This window comes from Macrotis lagotis, chromosome 1 (assembly GCF_037893015.1).
Source record: "Macrotis lagotis isolate mMagLag1 chromosome 1, bilby.v1.9.chrom.fasta, whole genome shotgun sequence".
NCBI lineage: Eukaryota > Metazoa > Chordata > Mammalia > Peramelemorphia > Peramelidae > Macrotis > Macrotis lagotis.
Window position 1 is genome coordinate 38981653 of NC_133658.1, and position 16348 is coordinate 38998000.

General features: G+C 44.2%; 1 protein-coding gene across 4 annotated transcripts in view; it reads right to left on the reverse strand.

Moving 5' to 3' along the window:
• Positions 1-8538: 8538 nt before the first annotated feature.
• Positions 8539-16348, reverse strand: part of PSD4 (pleckstrin and Sec7 domain containing 4) — a 63350-nt gene continuing 55540 nt past the window's right edge. For all 4 annotated transcript variants that reach the window (XM_074198101.1, XM_074198091.1, XM_074198082.1 and 1 more), the window contains 6 exons: positions 15819-15988; positions 14944-15014; positions 14639-14802; positions 14095-14239; positions 13778-13921; positions 8539-12824 (listed from right to left, as the gene is read on the reverse strand). In XM_074198101.1, the coding sequence (XP_074054202.1) occupies positions 12567-12824; positions 13778-13921; positions 14095-14239; positions 14639-14802; positions 14944-15014; positions 15819-15988 (952 nt within the window). In that variant the 3' untranslated portion in view covers positions 8539-12566. The remainder of the gene's footprint in view (positions 12825-13777; positions 13922-14094; positions 14240-14638; positions 14803-14943; positions 15015-15818; positions 15989-16348) is intronic.

Consider the following 16348-nt stretch of genomic DNA (forward strand, 5'->3'; position numbering starts at 1 on the left):
CTGGTTAAATGCTTGTGGAGGATAAGAGGAACATATCTAATTTCTCATCTACCTAAGAGCTTTTACATCCTTGAGGTTGGTTAGCCTGTCCTACTGGAGACTTCTTTTCTTGAGGCTCTTTGTTCTTGGCTGCTTTGGTTAATCTTGAAATGGTAGACTATTGGGTTCCCTCCCCAAGCCAATGACCCTGCTCATGAGGTGCCCTATTGTTAATGACCAGTCAAAAAGTCTCAACTCCAACTGGATGAAACATCCCATTTATGTTCTTCCTGGGGAAGCTTGCGGCACCTTTCATGAAGATGCCACTGGCTACCATATCATGCCATTGGCTTGTGCTAGGGAGAAGAGCTGGGCTTGTAATGTCAAAGATTCATTGAAACTTCTCAGTGGGGCAACAACTTCCAATACAGGTCAGCATATGCTCTGCAATTTGTGGTCTTAAAGGATAACCTAGAGCTTTAAGATGTAAAATGACTTGTCCAGGATTTCACGGTCAGTAAATGCCATGACTCTGTTGAGTTTTCTGTTCACTGAAATTCTCAGACCTTTCATCAGCTGCTGTCTAGCTATGTCCCTCTAAATTTTGAAATAATAACTAACAATATCCAGCATTTATATAGCATTTTAAAGTTTACAAAATACTTCACAAATGTAATTGATCATTGATCACAACTCTGGGAGATACATGCTATTTTTTATATATTTTATAGATGAATAAACTGAGGCTGAATGAGGTTTAAATGATTCAGCTATAGTTAGTGTCGGAGGCCAGATTTGAACAGATGACTTTTTTGAATCTAATTGTGGGACTATACCTTGAATGCATGTCTTCTTTGATTTAGCCCATCATTCTAACCTGTCAGAATCTCGTCCTTCAAAATGCCAGCTATTCCCTTCACTGTCCACAAAATTGATAGGCATGACATCTATGCCTTTATCAAAATCATTGATAAAAATGTTGAACAGAGCTTGGCCCAAAGCCCTGTGGTACACTACTAGAGAATCCTTGTGAGACTGACACCAACCCATTAATCACCCAGTTCCAAATCTACCTGGCAGTTCTATCCTACTCCTGTTCTTTGACATAGTTCATGGGGACCTTGTCGGGGATTGTCAAATGTCTTGTTAAATCCAGAAATACTATGTCTGTGGTACTCCCTTTAACCACTAATCAATATTCCATCAAAAAAAGGAAATGGAATTAATCTAGAATGATTTATTCTTGATGACCTCATGTTGGCTCACAGTGAACAAATCATCTTGAAATGACCTCCTTTATAGACTTTTTTTTGGCTATGGGATACTACTGATATTTACTTTATGAATCCATTGTTCTCAAATTTAGGTTATTCATCTCATTTTGCTTTCATTTCTTAGACTTATTAATCAAGAGATCCAAGACAGCACGATCATTTTACCACAGTCCTAATCACTTAATTAAATTCACTTTTACTTATTTCAATAGCCTTTTCCTCTATGTTGTTAAGAATCAGGACCAAAATTGTAGTTCCCTGGGTTATTTCTTCTACTAAGAATGAACTTATTATTTAAGCTAGTCAAACATTTTTTCAGTTGTTCTACTTTTAAGAAAGAAAACTCCAGCAAATGTCTGGATAGTAGTAGTTTCTTACCACTTTTATATCATTCTTCCTTGACAGTTTTATGATCCACTTCCAGAGTTCATCATCCATTTCCTCCTTCTGGCTCGGTGGTCTGGAATATACTCCTACCATAAGACCATTTGAGTTTCTCCCTCCATTGGTTCTTTTCCAAATGTTTAGTGCCAAATGTTCCCCTTTCAGTTCATAGGTTTCCTCATAGTAGTATAACTTAATAAATAATCCCATTCTACCATCTCATTTATCTAATCTGCTCCATTTTAATAAGATATCCTTGTCAAATGACAACCCAGTCTTGAATCCAATTCTATTGCATCTTAGAGAGCAATGGATGGAAATTATAGAAAGGAAAATTTTAATTGTATTTTATGGAATAGCTTCCTTATGATTAGAGCTATGTGAAAGTGAAATCGTCAGCCTTGGAAGGTATACCATTAGCCATCAAAGTAATCAGTAAGCATTTATTAAGTACCAGGAAATCATTGATCTAAAGGTCAACTTTTAGATACAAGTTGGACCAAATTGCATACAATATCTTTTCTGTCTTTTAGATTCTGAGTGTAGTGATACTTTTGAGGTCATATTCACCTCTCTGCATTAAGATCTCTAGGTGATTTTGTACTGTACATATTTGTACACTGTACACATTTGTCTACATAGGCTATTATTTCTCTTTGTCTCCCATAGATTGTGGGAGTCTTGCTATTCATTTCTTTCTCATGTCTTACCTGTTATTTTTTATTGTTGAGAGGGAGCATGCCATACGGCTCTGAATTTGGAGTCAGGAAAATTTCAGTTAAAATCTTAACTCAGTCATTTTTTAATCATGTGAACTGGAGAGTTCCACCATGGTACTCCAAAGTGATGGAATCCCAGTGTCATTCTGAATTTTTTTAGTAATGCTATTTGAGAATTCTGAAGTATCCCTCATAGTTTCTGTTCTTTCATGCTTTGAAACATTACTGTCTTCCTCTGGTGATTGTGAATGTTTAGAGTGCCCTTCTGCTCTCTCTATTTTTTTCCAAGGTAATGAGGTCAAGTGACTTGCCCAAGGTCACACAGCTAGATAATTAATAAGTGACTGAGGCCAAATTTGAACTCAGGTCCTCCTGATTCCAGGGCTGATGCTCTATCCATTGTACCACCTAGCTGGTTCTATGATTTATGCCATATCTACTTTATTTCGTGGATTTTTATTTTCCATTTAATATTTTCTTGATTATATAAAAATATAGGCTTCCTAATTAGATGGTGCCTCAGAGGGTAACTAAGTGGTATAGAGCACCAGGCCTAGAGTCAAATTCAGCCTCAGACCATTTACTAGCCAGGTGACCCTGGGCAAGTCACTTAATCTTGTTTGCTTCAGTTGTCTCATCGTAAAAATGAGCTGGAGAAGGAAATGGCAAATTCTACATTATTTTTGCAAAGAGAACCCCAAATAGGATCATAAAGAGGCATATACATCTGAAATGACTGAAAAATTGTCTTTAGATATGACTGCATCAGGTCAAGATCCCATTTGAAACCCTTGAATAGAAATGAAACACCTATTTTCTAACATCATCAATCAATATTTGAGCACCAAATATTTATCTACCAAGAGGCAGGCAGTGGGGTACTGAGAGAGAAATGAAACCAGTGTTTGCCCTCAAGGACCTTCCATTCTATAGGAATTTGTAGGTGGGAACATGAATATAGGTTATATGTCAAATATGCCCAAGGTGATGGGAAGGAGTGCAAACAGCTAGAGAAATTAAGAAAAGCTTCTTGGAGGAGAGGGGGTTCTTACACCGAGTCCTGAAAAACAAAAATTTGAAGACAGAGAGAGAGAGAGGCACATTCCAGATCCAGGGAAGAGCAGTAGGAAAGAGAATCTTACCTAGAAGGAATGACAAGGAGTCCTGCTTGGCTTGAATGGAGTATGTAATAAAGCTGGAAAGATTTTGGGGTTCAGGGAGTGAAAGGCTTGAAATTCATGTAGAGGAACTTGTATTCTATCCTAAGGATAATCAGGAGTGATCGAAGTTTATTGAGCAGGGAAATGATGTGGTTGAGACTGTGTTTTAGGGGAAAAACCAACACTTTGGCAACTGAGGCATGGGGGAAGCTTGAGAAGGAAGACCAACCAGAAGGCTGTTGTTGTACCCCAGGTGAAAGGCCATGAAGTCTTTCTAAGTCAACTAGGATCAAGGTCACATGAGCACAGAGAAGGGGATGAATTAGAAATTACACCAGATTTGGTAACTGGCTAGAGAGGTGAACAAAACTATGATATACAGGGTGAATTTTTGTAGTGATATATAAGATAGAAAGCAGCCAGATGGTGCAGAGGATAGAATACCAGGTTTGGAGTCAGAAAGGCTCATCATCATGAGTTCAAATCTCACCCCAGACAACTTATTTGCTGTGTGACCCTTGGTAAGCCACTTTACTCTGCCTCAGTTTCCTCATCTGTAAAATGGTTTGGAGAAGTAAATGGCAAATGACTCCAATATCTCTGACAGGAAAATCTCAAATGGGCTCACAAAAAGTTGAGCATGATTTAAATCAGGAACAACACCAATGTAAGATAGATTAGAATGGAAAGTGTATCATTTATATTATATTTGTAGTCTTAAGGGTCTACACCAGAGCAGGGATAGTTAGAATTGAAAATACCAGGAAACATGAGAGAGAGAGAGAGAGAGAGAGAGAGAGAGAGAGAGAGAGAGAGAGAGAGAGAGAGAGAGAGAGAGACACCAAGCAGGAGAATAGATTAGACTTAGTGACTGAGAGGATGGAGGATCAGAGGAAGAGTAAATTCAAAGAGAATGTATAGGTTTTGACTCTAGGGGACTTCAAGAAAAATGAAGAACCAGTTTGGGGAAATCAAAGGTGACTTGGGTCTTGATAGGTTGAGTTTAAAGTAACATTGAAATATGTATTAAAATAACTGAGGAGATGTGTAATGGTGACCAAAAAGAAATCAGGGTTAGAGGTACAATTTTTTAAGAACATTTTTTTGTAAGATATCATTGAAGCCAGTTGAGATTTATGAGAGAAGGGTGTTATCAGGGCTCTACAGGCAAAGCCCAGAGAACAGGCTAAGGTTCAGAGGATGCCATCAAAGGTAAGGTTGTTGCTGACCTGGTGATTCAGCCTGCCCTAAGATCTCCAACATCCTCCAGCACAACTTAACATATATGACTTTCCAAGTGATGAGTCTAAGTGATACACTACAAAATAGGGAAATACAGATCTAGAAGAGAAACTACCCCAGAAAGCAGTTAATCTAGAATTGTGCCAGACCTTCTGCCAAGAGGTCAAACACGACTCTCTTCCCTTTCAAAACATATAGTTCAATTACTTGCTCATGATAGGTTAGTCCCCAAACCAACCCAGAAGCTCAGGCTGAGCCTCTTTCTCTGTTGCCTTCCTCAGAGTAGAAAAGGGAGTTACTGTTCTTGTTTGAGATTTGAGTAACAGTTGTACCCTTCTTGCTCCTCATGAATTTCCTTAGCTTTTTGGAGCCCTGGAACTCTATATCTCAAATGGTCTAATAGTACAATGACCACTCATGGCTTGATCCATGTTGATGATCATGGAAGACTGGACTTACTCTCTTTCTGACTTGGGCCGTCTCATCCTTCTTCAGACCTGCTGGCCCTACCCATGTTCCCAGGGGATCAATATATTGGTGCTGGCCCTTGGGCAGATACCCATTTGGTTTTAGCCCTTCTGTGGTTCAGAACCCCCAACTCAAGCGGTCCTTACCAACTTCAGCCTTCAGGGTTGCAGGGACTAGAGGCATGCACTAATAGGATATGGTCTAATTGTCATTCTCTTTTCTAATGAGGAAACCTCTGAGATTTAAGGGCAACTCGAATTAATGTTGTAGAAGAAGAAAGAAGAGTAAGAACAGGAAGGAGCTGTGAAATAAGAGGAGAACCAGAGAGGACGCGTCACAGAAGCCAAGGTAAGAAACAGCTTCAAGACTGAAGGAGCCAAATGGTGCCGAGAGGCCAAGGAAAATAAATCCTGAGCATAATTTTGGATTGTTCTCATTGAATTTGATGACTCCAGAATAATAGAGAGTGGAATTCAAGTTGTAAGGAGGAAAGTGAAAAAGTGAGTGGTTAGAAAGTGAAGGCAGTAGGAGCAGACCTCTTATTTCAGAAAATTGCTTGAACTTATTCAAAGGGAAAGGAGAAGAAGGAACCAGTATAAAAAGAAAGACTGAAAAATGTTGAACAAAGAGAAGGCAATATTGAAAGATGATGTAGGAAGAGCACAGTTGGATGAATTGGCTTTTAAAAATTAGTAAAGACTAACTTCTTCTTGGATAGTGTGAGGGGCAGTGTGGTGCCATGAAAAAAAGCCTGGTTTTGTTGTCAAAGGTCTTAGGGGCCTAGCCATCACTTATTTATTCAGTGACCTTGGGTAAGTCACAACTTCTCTGGGCCTGAGAGATCTCATTTATAAAATTAGGATTAGATGATTTCTATCTAAGGTCTCTTCCTGTCCTCATTCTGTGATACTATGGGAGGAGAAAAGAGAAGGATCCTGGAATCCTTCATTTTTTTCCCAATAAAGTAGGAGATGAAGTCATCTGCTAAGAAGTAGTGGAGTGGGTCTTGAATTTAAGGAAAATAGAGGCAGTTTGCAATAGATGTAGTGAGGAGGCTGTCTCTGTGGAGAAATACTCAGGCATGAATGAGGACAGCACTGGCAAATGAACCATGAGTCAATTAAAATGGGTCATAAAGGGGAAGATGAGCAGGCTGACGAGGATAGAAGTGCTTTGTTTAGCCTTGATCGACCCTTAGTTGAATTCAAGAGAAGTGAGTTTTTCCCCCATGTCTAAGGCCTAGCTTGGATGCCAAGGGACTATGTGGGGAAAGGGTGTTGGCAAAGAGAGAGGAGGGCAGCACCACCCAGTTGCTCTGGTCTGTGGACCTGTTAGAAAGTAGGGAAAAGGTCATGGAGGACTGTCTGGGGTCGACTATTTTCCTTTTTTCTTGACGCAGGTGTTTCTCTGTTTCCTTCCCTTCCCCTGGGGCTTCTGCAGGAGATAGATAAGGAGCTAGAGAGTCAGGAAGGAGGAGGCCTGTCATGCAAGACCACCAAGCTTTCAATGTCACGCTCTCAGACATTCCCAGATTCTAGGCCAACATGAAGAAAATTCCCGCAGTCCGCCATGTGAAACCAAAAGCCAAGCCATCCAGAAATTACTGCATTTTAACAAAAGTTATGGAAGGGGTGTGATACAAGGTTCATGACTTTGGACTGGCTACAAGGAGGAAATGACGCTTGCTCCCCCTGTCCTGTGGGCATTAGAATTCTTGCCTTCGTGGGCTTAGCCATGCCTGGGGAGAAGGCAAAAAAGGGAAAGGGGAGGACAAGAAAGATCTTTCCTGATCCCCCCCTCCTTCCTGTTACTAGTGCTTTCTTGATGAGACTTCCCCCCTTTATCCTGCATTTACTTGCTGTTTATAAGTTGTACAGTCCTTTAGAACGTGAACTCCTCGAGGACTTCCCGGCGGACAAGGGGTAGGGTTTGAAGGTGAGCAAGGTGATTTGGAGAGGAGAGGTGTCCCGCTGTGATGCCCTGCTGCCATTTCATAGTCTTACCTTCTAACTGGCTCTGCCCTCCTTGAAAGGAAGTTCTGAACAATGTGGCCATCTGCCCCGTTTCTACCCTCCTACATAACCATTCTACAGATGAGAAACGTCGAGGGGACCTAACTCTCAAACACCAAACATATTGAGGACATATTGTTTCTGCCTTTGTATCTGTGAGTCAAAGCATCACTTTTCTGATGTCATGCTCTTCTTTGAGAATGAAAGACAAGCAAACAGTGACAACCAGAACAACACATGTACAGCGCCTGTCTAAATTAGCTTAGCACAGTGCCCAGCCCTTAGTGGGTATTACCAAGGGCTTTGTAAATATTTCATTTGATTCTCATGACAAATCTGGAAGGCTGATACTATTATTATCCCCATTTTACAGTTGAGGCTGAGGCCGATGACTTGTTAAGGGTCTTACAGTTCAGAAGCAATGGAGTTTTTGAATTCAGATCTTTCTGCGGGCAGCCACAGAACTTTAACCACTGAGCCATTACTGGTGTATAGACATATAGTCAAAGGATCCTAGGTCATAGAATGTAAGATCAAAGATTTAAAGCTAGACTCTCCCCATGTCCTGGTATTGGGTACTTTACCCCCACTGTACCTTCATTTCATTTTCCCTTGGTGTGTCATCTTGTTTTATTAGATTATAAGTTCCTTGAGGGCAGGGGTTGTCTGTTTTTATTTATATTTGTATTGCTAGTTCAGTCCAACTAGCATATATATGATTATGGACTATTGACTCAGAAATCATCTAGCCCCAGTTCCTCATTTTGCAGAAACTGAGGGAGGATAAGTGACTTGCCCAACATCTCACTGATAGTACATGTCCAAGGTGGGATTGGAACTCGGGTCCTTTCATTCCAGAGTCTGTTCTTGTCTGTTTCTGAGCCTGTTCTAAAGTCTTTCCAGGGTGATAGGCGCTACCAGCTCCTTTAGCAAAGGCTTTGGTATCTCAGGGTTACTGCCTCACTATGAAGGGAACATTAGGAGACACATTCTTAATAACTTAACATGGGAATATGGAAAAAGTAGTTATTCAGTCATTTTCCAGTCGTGTCTAACTCTTCTTGATCTCATCTGGGGTTTTCTTGGCAAAGATAAGGAATAGTTTGTCATTCCCTTCTCCAATTTATTTTACAGCTGAGGAAACCGAGGCCAAAAGGCTTAAGTGACTTGCCTAGGGTCACCTAGTTAGTGAATATCTGAGCACAGATTTGAACTCAGGTCCTCCTGACTTCAGATCTGGTGCTCTATCCACTAACTGCTCTCAGCTAGCTGGAGAAGAATTGGAATCTTATTAGTGTAAAAGGAAACTGTCTTTACTAGAACAGGGTTGGCACCCCATAGCTTTAGTCAGGGGACTTGGTAGAAAAATGGCCTGTCTAGGGGAGTTCAGAGATGGGACCTGAACCCCTCTATTCCTTACCCTCAGGCCGGTTCTCAGTGACCAAACATATTAACCCAAATTTGTTGATTGACAGCCAAGCAGAAATTCCTTTCCCTCACAAGCTCTTATGGGAGAGTTGGGCATCCTTTTGACACTGTGTCTTTCTCTGGAGAATGATCTCCTGGCACCAATCCCTTGCCTTGGAGAGATTTCCCCTAATAGAGTTTCAAATTCTGGAGTCCAAATGAAACAGAATGCTGCAATTAGAACTGGCCTGTGCTCCTGATGTCAGTCACAAGAGCTTGGGAGTGCAGTTGAGGAAGGTGATGAGGCTTTGGAGAGGAGAAGCGAATCACTGTGATGCATCACCCCATTTCACAGTCTTACCCATCTGACTGGCCCTGCCCTTCTTGAAAGGGAGCTCTGACCAATGTGCCCATCTGCCCTGTTTCTCCTGAGGCTGTCATCCCCATTCTTTAGATGAGAAAATAGAGGCTCTATCTGGAGAGAAATGGGGTATGCACCCATACCCTAAGTTGTAAGTGGTTCTGATCCCCATCATTTGTAGATTGGAAGGGACCTCAAAGGTCAGCTCATTCTCTCCCCCACCTCTCATTTTATATTCTGGGAAATCTAGACTCAGAGAGATTCAGCAATTTGCCAAGATGTGACTGAATTTCCTTTAAAAACCAGACAGCAAAACTGGAATTTGAATTTAGGTCTTTTGACTCCAAAGTCCTTCTCCATTCTTAGGGATGCCCTTCTGAAGATTCCCTGTATCTACCTGTTTTCTCCCTTTATCTCACCTTTCTATTTCTGTCTCTATGTCTCAGTTTCTCCCTATCTCTCTGTCTCTGCTGCTCTCCTCCATCTCTTTTTGCCTGTCTCTATCTTTGTTCTCTCTTCTCTGTCTCCTCTGACTCTGGGTATCTGTCTGTCTCTCTCCCCTCTCAATCTGTGTCTGTCTGGCTCCCTATTTCTATATTTCTGGTTGTCTCATCTCTGTCTGTCTGTCTCTGTCTGTGTCTCTGTCTGTCTGTCTCTGTCTGTGTCTCTGTCTGTCTGTCTCCGTCTGTGTCTCTGTCTGTCTGTCTGTCTGTCTCCGTCTCTGTCTCTCTCTCTCTCCCCCTCCCTCCCCCCATATCTTTTTCTCTCCTCTGTCTCTGAGTCTGTTTTTTTCTTTTTATGTCTATCTTCTCTCTGAATCTTTCCCCCCTTTCTGTCTCCCTGTTTTTGGCTCTCTCTCATTTCTCACTTTTCTGTCTCTCCCCCTCTTTCTCTCCTCTCACCTATTTTTTTCTGTCTCTCTTCTCTCCTACTTCTGTCTCATCTCTCCGCCTGTTTTTTTTCTGTCTGTCTCTGTAAGTGCCTGGTCTCTTGGCCCCAGGTCATCAGTAGCCCCATCTTAGGGCAGTGGGGAGGGTCCTTCCGGCGCAGACCACCCATTCCCCTCAGGCTCATCACCTGGACTCAGGTGACTCAAGAAGCAGCCGGAGCACAGGGCGGAATGATGGCTCCCTCCAGTGGACAAAACTGGCAGCTACAATCTGCCTGGTGATGGTCCCCAAAGGGGACTTTGAGAAGGTCCACAGTCACCTCCTTGACCCAATCCACAGATGCACTAACTGTGGCTGGGGAGGTGAAGCAACTCACCCGAAGTCATACACAAAGCATCATGGGAACAACTCATCATGCCACTGACTTACCTGGGCTTCTCTGGTCCCCAATCAGAAGACTGATGTTAAGTCACACTCTAGGACAGGCCCACGGGGGAGATATTCTTCACTCTGGGAGTGAGTGCTGCCTTGTGCCCCTCCTCCATGCCCACCCCCCTCCAATCCCACATCCAGGGAGCATCTGCTATGGGCTGGAAACCATCTGCTTGGGATAGGAGCAGCCCCTTCTGGAGTCAAAGAATCAATTAACAGCATCCATTTTCCTTTCTAATGACTGGCCTATGGTGAGCTCCAGAGTTCTGGTCAGGAGTCCCATAGGGCTGAATCAGTTCTCCCTCCCATGTATGGACCTAAAGACATGTAGAGACATAGATACATGTGGGTATAGACCTCAAGGCATTACCCCATTGGGGGAAAGCAGCAACCCTTCCAAGGACGACAGTCCCCCATCAGCACCTGGGCCTAGATTATCAAATCGCACACTGGATTCATCACTCATTAATTTCTATTTACTGAGCACCCATTGGGTGCATAACATTGTTCCTCCCAAGAGCCAGGAGAATTTCCAAAAGTCCCAATGAAGATACAGCCCCCTGTCCTTTGGAAGCTTGTGTTCTCAAAAGGTTTGAAAATAGGAACAAAATGGGAGAGGCAATGGGGTCCAAGTAAGGCTGGAGAACCAGTGAATGGGGGTTGAAGGGTGAGTCTTCCCTGCTGACTGGTTCACTTGGCTGAGCAGAGACAATGGGGGCCACTCCCTTCCCTCTCTCTGTCCCTCAGCCTTGGCCTCAGCCTCCCATGTGTGCTGACGTAGGTAGTCTTTGCATCTCTCCAGGAAAGACCAGAATAGACCAGGGTCTGGAAGGCTCCAGGGACCCAGAGTCATTTCTGGGTGGTTTCCCTGGGCAATTTTGTTGGCAATATCAGGAGCCAAAGGAAGAGGGCTTGCCAGACCAGGCTAGAGATAGAGGGAGAAGACCCCTTCTCTTGGGTTTCCAGCAGGTTATACTTGTTCAGGTGGTCCTTGTAGGGATCTGAGATCAGGGCAGTCAGATCAAGATGGAAAGATTCTACATATGGTGGCTGACCCCATAAGAATTTCCAGAGCCTGTCATTGTCCATCTAAAGCCATCACCTCCATTGTAGCTGCTTAGAGGGGAATTCTGCTGCTTGGGGAGTTGACATCAATACTGGAAAGTTGGGGGTGACCAGGCCTTGGGATACTGCTGCTCCTTATAGACATCATTGTTTCTGTGTGTTCCTTCCAACTACTCTTAGGGACTGGGGGAAATGGAGGGAGGGGGAAGATTTCATCAGGGAGAACCCCTTTCTTGTTCCCCAAGAAACAAAGATCACTTGCTTCTAGAGTTGCAGGTCTTTTGAGAGCTGAAGGCTCCTCCACCCCCACTCCCAGACACTTGGCTCTGCTTGACTGATCACTGAATGGGTGTTAAAGCCAGGGACCTCTCCTGGCTGGCAGAGTTGGGGGAGGGGGGAGGGTCAAGGAGGGGTTGGGACTTTGGGGGAAAATTGAGCTCTGCCAGGCTCCATGTCAGGATACTTGCTGAAGCCAGGCTCCCACTAAGCTGGGTGGAGTGGGGGTACTTGGGGAGAGACAAATCCCACACCTTTGCAACTTGCTCATATGAGTTCCTGCTTTCTCCAAGATGGGGGAGAACCTTGAGACTGTCAATAAATGTCCCCTCCCCAGAGGCTTCTCTAAGCAGGCAGCCTGGCCAGTTCTTAACCTTTGACTCTTTTCTTTGAACTTCTGTGGTTTTGTTAAGATGAACTTTGGGGGCTAACAGCCCCCCAGAACTAGGAGTCAATGTGGAAGATATCTAGTCCAGTTGGGTTTTAGCAATAGGGATGATAACATCAGGGGGAGAAACCCAGATCTCTTTATCCTCTGTATCCCCCTGCTTTCTGTTTCTGTCCCCCAGCAAACAAGCAAGACAACTTTGGTGGGTGGGAAAAGTGAGGTTCATCTCTCCACCTTCATTTCTCTCTCCCTCTGGAAGCTTGGGAGTTGGGGATGTGATGTGGAGGTTCAAGACTGGGGGGCAATTTGGTTACTCCAAAGAAGCAGGACAAGGGATGGGTTTGGAAGGAGAGGGACAAAAACAAAACAAAACAAAACAAAAACCAACCAGATGTAGAAGAATAAGCGGGGGGGGGGGGGGCTTTCTCTCCATTTTAAGAGATCAATTCCTGGCTCTGCCCCTGGAAGGGGGCTTGTGCAGTTGCTACCACCTGGGACAGACATAGGCTTCACAGCTGGTTCCGGTTTCTCTTGGGGATGATCTTCCGGTAAGTCCTTCTCTCAGAAATGTTCCGCTTCACTTTAGCTGTGGTGGGGGCCTCGTCCTGATGCAAGGAAGGACTAGAGTGGGACTTCTTAAGGCCAGGCTCTGGTTTCCAGGCCCCCTCAGCCTCCTGCTCCAGCTGGCTCTCCCACTGGTCCAAGTCATCGGAGGGGCAGTGAAAGCGGGCCTCTAGCACCTGGATATATGTCTCGTAGCGGATTTTCTGTAACACACAGGCCCCCTCAGATCCCTCAGCCCCTGGACTCAGTAGCAAACTTGCTACAAAAGGGAGGCAGGGAAGGAGGACTACCCTGGAGGAGGGAGGAAGGCGGCATAAGGCTAGAGACCCTGGCAACAGATTGGTATTTATTTGACTGAGGGGATTGGGAAGGCTCTGTGATCTTAGCAAGTTGATACCTATGGGGGAGATAGCAAGTGTCTATGTATGGGGGGGGAGAGGGGGGGGTCTGTCTTTCCTTCAGGGGACGCTGTCTCAGCACCTTCCAATTCTTACCCGACAATTAAATTAATCTTAACAAGTTGATTTGAGAGTTTCATGTGACTTTTCCCCAAGCACCTTATTGTTTCTTTAAATCATTTGTTCCAGGTATAAGAAGTGTTAGTAATAGACTTGTAAACAATGCTTCAAGAAATAAGATGGAAATTCAGAGGCAAATCTTGATTTGTACAAAAGGAAAAAAAGAAGGTGGTGGCCTTTCCAGATCTATTGGCTACGCTAGTTGAGAAACTTCAATACATATATTATCTAAACTTGGGCAGCCCATAAAAACCACCTTAGGTATAATCAGAGTTGTAAAGACTTAGAGGAACAATTTATGGTTGCTAAGAACACTTTTCCTCTCTAATTTATTGAGGGAAACAAACTAAACCCAAAGAAAAATATTTTGGGTTAAAAAAACCACAACTCCTCATATTTTCTGCCACAACATGGATCTGCAGATACTTTGGCCAGAGAAGTGATTCTGAGACTCTACAGGTTACATGGACATGAATTTAAGAGAACATAGAAACATCATCTGTCCTCCAGGTCACCTTGCTGAGGTGTAAGTGGAATTGAGACTGTATAGAAGAGAACATCAGAATCCAGCTAATGGGAACAGACTGGTTATATGGAGGGGTGCTGGGAAAAGGAAAGGGCAATGGAGAAGACCTCACCTCATACTCTAGGTACTCCTTCCGGAGTCTGTACTCTTCCAGATCTCGACTCCGGCCTTTCCGATCAGGTAGGTTCTTCTGCAAATCTATTAGGTCATCAGAGGCCGCATCCAAACAGCTCTCATGGGACTGAAGTTGCTCCTCCTGTGTTTTAGAGGGGCCTGGGCTGAGGTCTTGGGATTGCCCAAAAAGCAACTTTAAAGGGGCTCTTTGGATCTTTTATCACCAACAAGGGGGCCTCCTGACCTCTTCACACTTCTCTTGGTCTCTGTCCTCCTTCCCTCTCTCCCCTCCCCTTTGTCCAGGGGTCAACATACCAGGGAACTCCGGGATGGACCAGTGGGGAAGATGGGTCGGACGAATTTCCGTTGAGACCCCACAGCAGCAGGAAAGGGTGGTGCAGAGTGTGTGGCTGAAGCCAAGTTGATGCGGGCAATCCAAGAACTCATCTCTTTAGCAGTTCTAGAATTAGCATGCCCAAAGTCATTGGGTTGGGGTGGAAACAAGGGAGAGAAAAAAGTCAATCTTGTATTAATTTGCTTTCATTCTCACTCTTAAATCAATTCCTTCCTTGCCCCTTCCCAATGCCACACATACCCATTAGTGCCTATTTTTAATGGGAGACTATCCAGACACTCTCCTCCCCCTCCTCCCCAGGTAGAAAGCACTCCCTTGGGTGAGGTGTGTTCCAAGTCAGTAGTGGATTGAGCCCATTCCCAGTCACCAGCATAGGGCCAGTCAGGGTTGATGGTCCAGAAAAGAAGGAAAAGGAAGCCAAGTATGGAGAGGAGGAGCCCCAGAAGCATTAAGAGAATCACAGCCTGGCCCTATGCCCCTTCATCCCATCTTCCCATTACTCACGGGGCATGGAAGAGGTAGAGGCGCCAGTCAGCCGTCCGCAGCTGAAAGACATGGGGTTTCTTGGTGTAATGGACAGCTGGGACAGCCAGGGCATGATGTACCCCCACAGTTTCCTCTGGCATGGGTCCTTCTGAGGGCCAGTCTTCTGGATAGGACTCTTCTCCCTACCAAGGAGGAATGAGATTTAGAGATGAGAAGGAACTTCCCAGGTCTCCAGGGGTGATGTGGGACATGACCTAGGACTGGGCTCCTGTCTTCTCTCCAATGAGATTCAACATTTCCCACCATAGAGATGGCATCCTTACCTTCAGGAAGTAGAGAACCATCCCTCGAAGCAGGGTATGAAACATCTTCCAGCCACGCTTCCCCCAGGGAGCTGTCCACAGAAGAGGAAAGAAGGTGGAGAGTACACATGTAACTAAATCCAGGTCACTGGGGCTTCGCCTTGGTACAGTTTTCTAGGTGAGGGGAAGGAACCTTTTTTGTCATTAGGCTGACCTTGGTTTAAGCAGTGCTATCCTAGATAAAGGACTATGTAGCAGAGGAGGCACTTGAGGGATATCTGAACACATTTTTTTTGTGGGGGGGGGAGAGGAATTTCTTGTCCTCCAATCCTCTAGGGAAAGAGCTGAATAGCTTTTTCTGATTCAACCCTTAACCAGAAGAGACTGTTTCCCCTAGGTGGTGCAGTTGACAGAACACAGGACCTGGTTCAGGAAGAGCAGAGTTTGACCCCTGCCGATCTCTGGGACCCTGGGTAACTTATACTTTTTCAGACTTCATATCTTCATCAGCAAAGTGGGGATTCTAACAAGTACCTCCCACACATTACTGTTGTGTGGTTCAAATGAGATAATATATACAGTCCCATATAACGGTGAGCTGTGATGAGGAATTCTTTTTTGACTCTTTGTGTAGATCATATGTCATTCTCAGTCTATTTTGTATTAGGGTTATTTCCATATGTATTTATTCCCTATCATAAATGTAACTTATTCAAGGATGGGTTTTGTTCACTTTTGCGTAGCCCCCACAATCCCTTCCATGCAGTGGTTATTCAAGTCATATTTGCTTAACTAGACAGTAGGTACAATCAGTTTATGTACATGAGTCTGACACACACACACACACACACACACACACACACACACACACAGTGCCCAGAGCCTCGAACACTTACTCTTTTTCCCATCGACATCAGCATGCATCTTTCGAGCAAGGAGTCCTTGCTTGTAGGTGGGTACAGTAGGGTCTTGGATGAGCTGGACGAAGGTGTTGCGTCTCCTCTGGCTGCCTGAAATAGATAGCCTGGGCTTCATGGATTTCATGGCTAGCTCCTCCTCTTCATCCCTGTGTGATGAAGAGCCAGAGAGTCCAAGGGCTGATTGGGATGATGGAAAGCATCTTTTAGAAGCACAGCCAGAATGGAGATAACAGCTCCGATGGCAAAACTCTGGACTTGGGAGCCAAATAGTCCCGAGTTCAAATCCTGCCTTGGATACTAGAAGTGTAACCCTGGGCAAGTCATAAACTTTGTCTCAATTTCCTCATCTGTAAAATGATGATGATGATAGCACCTATCTCACAGGGTTGTCGTGAGTACCGAAGGATATAACCTATATGAAGTTCTATAAATTCTTTGTAAAAATTTTATTTTATTCTAGGGGCATCTGGGTGGCACAGTGGATAGAGCACCAATCCTGGAGTCAG